Source organism: Apteryx rowi, unplaced genomic scaffold (genome assembly GCF_003343035.1).
Source record: "Apteryx rowi isolate R43461 unplaced genomic scaffold, aptRow1 scaffold_559, whole genome shotgun sequence".
NCBI classification, from domain to species: Eukaryota; Metazoa; Chordata; class Aves; order Apterygiformes; family Apterygidae; genus Apteryx; species Apteryx rowi.
In genome coordinates, this window is record NW_020450826.1 from 594,949 (window position 1) to 604,907 (window position 9,959).

The 9,959-nt window shown below is 45.4% G+C and overlaps 1 protein-coding gene across 1 annotated transcript in view; it reads left to right on the forward strand.

Annotated features, from left to right (window-relative positions):
* LOC112973606 (inactive phospholipase C-like protein 1) overlaps nucleotides 1-1,595 on the forward strand; it is a gene marked incomplete at its 3' end in the record, with an annotated part of 177,641 nt that extends 176,046 nt beyond the window's left edge. The window contains exon 3 of the mRNA XM_026081671.1: nucleotides 1,392-1,595. Within this exon, the coding sequence (XP_025937456.1) occupies nucleotides 1,392-1,595 (204 nt within the window). The remainder of the gene's footprint in view (nucleotides 1-1,391) is intronic.
* Between the last annotated feature and the right edge of the window lie 8,364 nt (nucleotides 1,596-9,959).

Sequence of the window (9,959 nt, forward strand, 5' to 3'; positions counted from 1 at the left end):
CCTTCCCTGCAGGCCTGGTAAGTCACTAGTCTGAACCTCTGACTCCACCTTCTGTCTAGGTCAGGGTTAGATACATGAACTGTATAAAAGAAAGTACTCATTGAACTGGACTCAAAAATAGCATTCATGTGCCTCCCAAACTAAATTTCAGTATGAGATCTTGTTCTCAGGAAGGCTTTGTAGAAGACTCAGTTATTAGGTTTAACTGCATGCTAATCTACTTGGTTAATGGGAAAAACCTCTATTAATTTGTTGGGCATTTTCTGATGACTGCTTTTTCAGGAAGATGTGGGGCAGCACTTAAAAGCTATGGGTTGTTACAATATTCTCTTCCCTAGATTTTGTGCATCTTGGTCATAGTATGACTCGAGAAGCTAAATTTTGAGGGAAAGTCAGCCACAAGTCCACTGACTTGGGTGATAAGTAAATTCTGTCATGTTAGTTTGGTTTGACCTGTGTATCCAGTATTGATTTTCTTACATGTGGCCTCTGAAGGGGAAAGAGTGTTTCTGTTGCTGTATGATGTGGTAATGCAAGGCTGGAAACAGAGTGTTTTTTCCTGCTTGCCTTTCCCATGGGAAATATGAGGTCTGTCAAACTCGTTCTTGCTGGAGGATGATAATGGCTGGTGAACTAGGTGATTATTGCTTCAAAAGCAATTGGAAGCTGAACACTAGAGAAACGGTATTTTAGGCAGATAGTTTAATATGCCGGAGTCTTGTCCCTGTTGGGGCTGGATTTGTGATGCAGAGCAGCTGCAAAGCCGGCGGCCAGGATTCCTGCGCCCGAAGGAAAGCGCGGGTGGCAGGAGGCTGTGGATGGAGAACGGGACCGGAGAATGGTACTGGGCCCTGCTACGCATGCCTGCGTGCGGGGGCCACTGTTAGCCCCCCCCCGCAGCCCGGTGCCAAGGGCTGGCTGCTCCTCCCTCGGAAACCTCTGCAGATCTGAGCTGAACATCGCCTCCCTGGAACAGAAACACTGGGCCCTTTGCTCGAGGACCAGTCCTCCAGGAAGCCAAACTTGGGAAGAGTTTATTTTTCTTAAATTCAAAGAAAGGCAGAAATCACGCTGTTCAGACCTTCTTTGTCAGTCATAAGGAAGCGAAAGAGGACAGCCCCATTTTCTTTCCGTTGGTCCTCGCAGTTCGCTCCTTAATTCTGAACCATTTCTTATCCCCAGCAATGCTATATTATGAACATCTTGAACACACAAAGCAAAACTTATTCCTAAAATCCCCCAAATGCTAACTAGACTCTTCCAACTTAAAGGCCAGTCCATGCCTCTGTGTAAGCGGGTGGTGGAGAGGAGAGGCAGGGAGATGCGGGTGACCTCCTGGCAGACGGGGACCTGACGGGGACGTGCTGAAGTGTTTCTCTTCCTTCCCACAGAACGCAATGGTGTCAGTGAAGGAGCTGTGCGGGCTCCCTCCCATCGCCAGTCTGAAGCAGTGCATCCTGACCCTGTCCTCGCGGCTCGTGAGCGCTGACAACTCGCCCTCGGTCACCCTCTGCATGAAGGATGCCTTTCCCTACCTGGAGCCCCTGGGCACCCTGCCCGACGTGCAGAAAAAGGTCCTGGCGGCGTACGACCTGGTAGGTGCCTCTCGCCGCGCCCTGCGCCTTGCCCTGCTGTCCCGCGCCGGCGCTCGCTAGCCGTCATGCACCTGGGTGTTACGTAGATTGCGATATGCACGTACAGTGCACTGCAATTATTGCAGTAGCTTATGTTTGTAATGAATAAAATGGGGAATAACTTTGGGAGCATCAAATTGCTTCCAGAGACCTTAAAGCACTGTGAAGAATGATCAGATCCTTGACTAGCTGTTCAATCTGCAAAAGCGCTCCTCCTTTCCATGTTGTTTTTTGCTGTTATAATGTACTTCCCAGGAGAAAATAGGTTGGGGGAAAGGGGAGGCACTGATAGGATTTAAAGATAAAAATACTAAAAATACTCTGAAATAACCTTCGGGTTCCTTCCAAGGTAGTTCAGTACTGCTAGAAGATGATTAAGTTTTGGTAATAAAATATCAGCTGTGACAATAGCAGGATGAGGATTTGGAAATCCAGTTGTTTGCCATATTTTAGGTTTGACGTTTTTTGGATAGAGTTGTTACATGGTGTGATGTTTGCTTGAAAGAGCAGATGATACATAAATAAGAAACCTTTTTGTCTTTGGAAGCCTATTTATGTAGATGTACCAAAGCGAATGTGTCACCCATAGTCTTTGTAGTTCTATACTGAAGAGTACACATGGGACATTTCAAGTCCTTCTTGTGCTTTGGAAATAGTCTTTCAATTTCAATAGGTGAAAAGTCTTTTTCAGATGCAGACAAGAACATTTGTATAGCTGTTTTTAAGTAATGTTTGCGGTCGTATTTGTGTCTGATGGAGGAAGATGTAGCTCTAATGCCAAGAGAAAGCACGAGGGTTCAGCATCAGTGGTTAGGGAGAGGAGGGAATTCTTCTGAACCTGGGTTAGGGTTGATTTGAGCTGCAATTCTGGTTAATGGCAACCTGTTACTTTAAAATACTTTTACCCACTTTGGCTTGGGGCTGCATCTTACCTTGCTAAAACTTTTATTTGCTCCTAAGAAAAAACAAAACCAGATTTAATAAATGTTTTTGCTCTATTTTGGATAGTTATCTTTTCAGGTAATGTCAGTAGCTGAATATTGAAATCTGTTTTGTCTTTTCTGCATTAAAAAAATGAATTGTCTCTATCAATCTTGACATGTGAAAATATAATGTTTGCGTGTCGGGGAGGGATTTATTGTTTTAACACTGAGAAAGGACCCTTTTTGCTATGGTGTTTGTAGTGATCCAGGGTCTAGTCCTTTTTAATAAGGAAATGGTTGTGCATACCGGGCTTTCTCCCTGTTAGTGCGGGTGATGGGTTAAAGCAGGTAGGCAGCGTGCCGCTCAGCCGGCTCTGGGAGCGCAGGCTGGAGAGCTTCAGGGAGCCTGCAAGAATATGTGGGGCTAGAAAGAGAAACAAAAAGGGATGATTTTTTTGTGCCTTTGTTGTCCTGGAAGGAAGGCTCGATAGAAATGCAGATGATGGTGGAATGCAATATTAAATGTTTTGGGTATGTTTTTTAAAGACACGGTATGCCCCAGTTCAGCCTGTTAAGTTGTTGATAAATATGACTTCAGGGACCTGGATGGATGTACTTGCTGCATGTCTTTAATTCCCCAGAAATGTCTGTTCACTTCAGAGCGCTTTTAGGGTGAATAGGTCTGAGAGCAATTTTAAAAATAAAACAGCCTCTCTCTTGTATTGATGGGCTATATTTCTTAATCCCTTTTACAGCAGAACTGAAAGAAGTTTGGTGCTAAATCTCACAGTGGAGAATTGCCACGTGAGGGTCTGCCTTGTTACCTGAGGTCCAAAGCACAGGTAGCTCGAGTGCTAGGCAAGCCATTCCTCTCCGCCTTGGGAAACATCACATATTTCCATTTTTAAAAAGTCTGTTTTGAAAAGTAATCTCTGATAAAAAGAGCCATAATGTGTTGGATTTTTCCCCACCACTGGAAATTGTCATCAGAGTATCTCTTTTCTTCAAGAAAAGTGTGAACTCTGCCAATGTGTTTAATGGGGCGTGGAAAGCGCTGACAGTCCAGGCAAATGGAGGCGCAAATGCTGCGAGACCTGTCACGATGATCTTGAAAACAATTAAGTGTCTGTTCTGGTGTGCTCGGCCTTCGTCAGCAGCCATGCGAGACAAAGACCGCTTTGTGCGGCTTGTTTGTTTTGTCTTGGGCAATTAATTTTACCATTGTGCTCGCCCTTTATTTTATTTTATTTTATTTTTTAGAGAGGCCCTATCAGAATAAAATTTAATGTGCTTTGTTGAAGGAACCATAATGATTTTCCAAGGCTCTATTTCATTTATTTATTTATTTATTTATTTAAATATAGTTGCACTGCAGTGGTTTTGTGGAACTCACATATACTGCTGTGTCTCGTGGAGGAAGAGGTTTTAAGGACGATACTGGGTTGTATGGAAGTTTCTGCAAAGGCAGAAAGGGAACAGGATTTGTTGGAAAACAAGAAAATAGGGTGGAACGTTGGCGATACAGTAAAAACATTTTTGAAAAATGCGTGAACTGCCAGAAGCACGCTTTAGAGCTGTTTCTTTCAGCTCGCTACAGTTTTGGTTATTATCATACGTAGTGTGCAGTGAATAGATTTGGAGAATGTTATCATTAACTGATGCGCATGCTTGGGTAGTACAGCACGTCATTTACAGGCTGGTCCGCAGACCTTTGCTTTCCCGCAGGGAAGGGCTCTGCCTTCGCCCTCCCGGCAGCTCCCCTTGGGTTGTGCCAGGCGTCAGGAGCCGCCAGCTCAGGTGGGCAGCGCATGCGCCTCGCTTTGCGACCCCTCAAATCGATGCCGGTGCTCCCTGATCACCCCTAAACGAGGGGACATTCGTAAGAACAAAAGGGATCGGCCTAGCTGGGAATGACAGATGGCTGAATTATTCATTGCAAATGATTATACTGTGAAGCTAGAATTTTTTTGGTCGAGAATTGCTCGGAAACAGATTGTGGTTTCTCTGTCTGCACGGTATATTAATTTGTTGATGCAAGCACGTATTAACTTAGTGGTGCTTGTGCACTTTGCTTTTTGGTTATTGGTTCACCATTATTTTTCCTCTGAGATTGGGTGACTGAATCATTTGAAAGTCAAAAGCAATGAACAACTGATAATAAATGTTCTCCTTTCTGCCCAAATCTCCTGGTTCTTGTGCGTGCAGAAATATTCCTATGAAAATAAAAGACAGCCTGCCGCTGTCCTTCACACTCAGTCCTTCTGGCTTTCTATGTCTTCGTGCAGGCAGGACAGCTATTTATTCCAAGGAGAAAGTTCATTTTCCCATTTTATGTATATGCAAAATGACTGAACAGATTTTGCTAAACTTTTCCAGTGAAATTCATATTTCAGCTGGGACAGTGTCATCCCCAGAAGATTTTTCACAGTGCTCTGAATAACTGGAGACAAGGGATATTGCAAAGCACAATATTCACTGCCAAGCAAGTGTTATAATATGCTGACGTCAAACACAGTCCAGTGCATGGACATTCATGTTGAATTAATATCTGTTTTCAAGAGTTTTGCATCCAAAATTGGACATAGACGGGGAAAGCAATTTTTCGTTTTCTTTCTCCCCGTCTTATAATTCTCTCTGTCTTTAATCACCACTCTTTCAATTTCTTCCTCTTTCGTATCAACATTCTTTAGTCCCTTCTAAAATAGGACCTAAATATGATCAGATCAGAACTTTTCTTAACAGAACGAAATTTTCAGTGGCTGCTTTAGTTTGTGTGTTGGAGTGTAAGCGTCTTCAAAGCTGACCCTTCCCCAGTTCCCCCACCATTTCTGTAGATTTACAGAGGGCTGCTCTTCATGTACCAGATCACATCTCATGAGGCTTTGACACCATATTTCCCCAGAAATACTTGTAAGAAAAAATATGAAATTAAAATTTAAGGTTAATTTTATTCAGTTCCTTCTGCAGTTTGTGTCGATAAGGTATTTCAAATGTTTCCAAATGACATCACCATTCTTGATAACTGTTCCTCTTACAGGTCAGTCCCAGGAAGATGCTCACATATAGAAACCTAACCTGGAGTATTTTGGGAGAAAACCAAAGTAGCGTACGAGACCAGCAGTCCTTCCCTAGTCCTTCCAGTCTGCGGACGTCTCTGCTTTTGACCAGACTTGCTGGCACACGATTAATTGCTCGGCTGTTTCACATCCCAAATGTCTGCAAGAAACGCTTGATGCTAAAGAGGGAATCCTGTTTAAATTTTCATGAGCTCCATTTGCACTTCAGATGCTTTTCCAGTTGTCTCTGTTTCTGTAGCGGGAGAGGCACGGTGCTGTGCTCCTTACCCAGGCAAAGCTCTTGGCTGCCCGGGGAGGGCACGGGAGATGCAGGGACAACGGCAATGGGCAGGCACCTGAGAGCAAGCTTTTTTAAGAAATTGATGCTCAGTCAGTTCCTGTTCTAAACTCTGGAATATTTATGAGCAGACTCTTTGAACTGTCCCTTCTGTATCATTTATCTTCCCATCAGGAGCCGTGCTTTAATTTGCCACCAGGAGTTTTTCCTGCCTTTTTGTCTTTTTTGGTGAGAGACTGCTGTGTTAATTCCCTCTCCCCTTTTCAATTGGCAGCATAGTTCGCAATAAAAGAATGAAACTGGTTTCTCACACAGGAGTTCACTAAAATAAAAAGAAATAACATTTTTTGGTCATTTTGTACTGATCCTGTGACCAAACTACCTTTAGTACATGCAAGAAATAAGCCTGTTGATTTCTTGTGAGTAAAAAAAATAAAGGCTTTAAGTTTCAGTTAAATTTATTTATCTTTGTAATTAACACTTGAAAGAAGCAACAAAGCTAAACAGCAAACTTTCTGCAAAGCCATGTAATTTTTAAAGTTGATATTGCATGCTAAATTTAGCCACTGAAATGAGACAGGTCAGTTATTTCCAAGGCCTGGTCCGTTGCGCTTCCCGGTCTCGGTCACGGCAGAGCAGAGCGCTGCTGGGTTTGTGCCAGCCCTTCCTGGCCAGGCGCCTGTGAGAAGCCCCAGTGATTTTAATGCGGTGCTTCAGGTGGATAAGATGGACCAAGTTCAGGCTTCTTGTTTTCAGCATTTCATAGGAATATTTAGATTAAATGAGCTATTTTGTGGGAAAAATTAACACATGCAGATGAAGCCTTGTATTCCTCGCCACCATTAATTTATTAAACATGACGTTTGCTTCTGGGACTTGAGCCACGTGAATCCTGTGTCAGTCCGAACAACCTCCTCTTTGGCCCTTCTTGTGGGAGCGTTTCCTGCGCCCTATCCTCCAGGAGGAGGTTAGCACCTCCCGGACTTGTAACAAATCTCTGTATCCCAGTTGCCGTAGAAACCCGGCGGGGCGACGCCGGCAGGAATAGCGGGCCCTTCCTCCGCTCCAGATGGCGTTGAGGTGTATAGACAGGCGGGCAGAATAAATAGGAGCTCAAGGTTTGTGACTTAGTCCCTAAGTTTTGCTGTGACGTGGGCACAAAATTCAGTATAGTGGTCTCCATAAATTCTCTTCTGATGCTTATGTGGAGTAACTTTTGATAAAGCTAATACCCTTTACTCTCCCTGTTTTGTGTCTGTTTTACAAACTCTGTTGAAGGTAGTTTCTTCCATTCCCCCCCATTCCTTCCTGCTTGCTTTAATAGGTGTGTACTGTTGATCAGCAAAGCAGCTTTTTAAGTCTCTGTAACAGAGTTAGGGTTTTTTGGGTTTCACTGCTATTCTTGTCTGTTGGTTTCCTGTAGTTACAGTCAACACCTATCACTCAGTAACGTTCATCATCATCTTTCCGACACGGGCAATGTGAGCAGTCCTGGCAGCTTCAGCAGCTGTTAAAAGTTTTCCTCGCTGACTTGGGGTGGACCCAGTATCAGCATCCATCCCCTAAAAGTTGCTTTTTAGCCCCTGCTTCTTTGGGATTAGCCCCTCAAAGCTCAGCCAGCTTTTATCTGCACGTTTAGGAAGGCTCGTCTTATGCCATCTGAAACTGCACATAAAATTCCTGTTGGGAGCAAAGTCTGGCTTGGAAAGTAGAGATACCAGGTCCTATACGCAGTATTTTCACAGATGGCAAAGACATCTTAGGCCTGCCAAAGTCATCTCTCATGGCTGGCCTTCTACCTTATGCATTATTTCCTAGAGGAGCCTCTGAGCTGCAGTATCACTTGGTGTACCAAGGGGTCTGCTCACTTCAGTCACCGAGTCAAGGAACTCCAAACTAACTCCCAGGACTTACCCTGGGACAAAGACTACATGTTATTTTACTGCCATGTGAGGAGACAGTAACGTGTTAAATTCTGCTGTATGATCTGTTCTTAATTGTTTGTTCCTGCTGGGGTGAGAGCAATGAGACTTTGAAGTCAGCATCAAAGGAGCGGAGGGCTGCTCTGCCTCCCCTGCAGCAAAGGAAAATTGACACCCCATTGCCACGTTTCTCTTAATAACGATTGTAATTGGGGTTAGAAACCTTCCTGTCTGAAAGTCCAAACACAGCCATACCAGAGACTCCTAGCAGGGGGTCCAGTAGTTGGAGAAAGACATGGTCAAACTCAGTTTACCAAACTGCACGTAAAAACTCATGACTGTCAAGGTTTTGTAGTCAGATAGTTTCCAGAGGGCCTGCTGATAACAGTTTTATACATACTGAAAATTGCAACTTTCATAAGTTGTGTTTTAAGATGTGGGCACGTGAGTCAGGCACTTTGGACCTCTTGTCCTAACTTAGCTGCGTTGGTCTCGTTGGGCAAAACACGCAACCTTTTTGTCTCTCCTTTGCCCCTCCAGGGCAGCAGCACGAGGCTGCGTGCCGGGTTGGCGGTGCAGCACAGCCGTGCCAGCGGGCGAGGGGTGCCCGGGCTCTGGGAGCCAGCTGCACCCAGGCACCGCATCCAAGCGGACCAGCGGGCTCCTTTGCCTCTCGCCGYGTCTGCAGTCGCCTGTGGTTTTGGGGGAATTCTTGCTCTCTTTGCCGGTCAGACCAACTGCAACGTTTGTAGCTGGCAGCAAAAAGGCTCCTTCAACACCAAATGACGATGTGCAATGGTTCAGAAAAGCCAGAGGGTGGGTACAAATCGTCATTTCTTCCCAGATGAAAAGAGAGAAAATATCAAAGAGAAGAAATCAACATGATGCACGAACAAGCCAGTAATAGTGAATGCAAGGCAATGGGCACTATCAGAACTAATTTCAGTCTCGGACAGATCCTCGGGGCATGTTTTCTTAAAAAATAATATTGCACTCTGTAGATGTATTGAGCCTTTTTCTTTCTGCATGGGGAGCTGGTAATGGATTTTTTCTCTTATGCTCTTGTTTATGTCAAAGTAGAGGCAAAGGTGTTTTTGTTAAATGAAGCCTGTTTTAATAAATATAGTTAGAAATGGAGATGACATGAGCAGCAAAGTTTGGATGTGAATTTCTCCAAAATTTGGAGGTTTGGGTGTGACATGTGAAGCATCCCTCCTCCCCTGTATGTAATTAAAATAATAATACGTGCTAATTTACCAGTATTGGCTTAGTACTTTTGTACCATCTTCCACTAAATCCATCTGCATTGTGTTTTAACACAAGGGGAGAGAGGGGGCGTCACATTATCCTGGTACTAAAGGCAGCGCGCTGACATGGGCTCAGCCCTGCCTCCTGGCAAAATCCCGCTGGGCCCCATGCGGTGACCCTGGTAATCCATATTCATGCGCCTGCTTTCCTTCTCCTTTCCTCAGCCCTCCCTGCTGATCGCRGCACCCGCGGCCGGGGGCGGATTTTGTTGTGCCGCGTGTTTGTGCAGGCCCTGGGYGCGTTGGGCACGACGGTGGTGTGAGCTAACGCCTGCCACCCTCGCGAAGGTGCCGCTGCTGCGGTGGCGCCCCCAGGCTGAGGTGCCGCGCTGCCCGGCCGACAAGCCCAGCTCCTCCGCGCTGCTCCGGCTGGGCACGCGGCTCCTCCTGCCCCTGCCCTCGTGTTTGGGGCACGTGAAAGCAGGAGCGCTTTTACCAGCCGTAGCGTTTTGGCAAAGCTTTCAGGTGGTAGCTGCTGCAATTTCAGGATGTAAAATTAGGAAGTGTTCGATTTGCTTCATTTTAATTGGTGCTGCTTTTACGCCGCTTGAGTTTGACTGGGTTTTGTGGTGTGAGTCCCCATGTTATAGGTAAACGCAACAAATTGACAACCACTCGGGCCAGGTTGCATAAATTCCAATTTAATAGAATAATTGAGCAAGTCACAAGTAAGCAAAACAGCGCTGGGCGGCCGGGGAGTCTCCTGCTCCACCAACGGCGCGCGCAATCCCCCGCTCACAGTCCCCTTATATGCCTGTAACTTCTGTGGTTGCGCCGGCTGTTGCTGGGGGGGGGGTCGGGATGAAAGCTGGGGTCTTC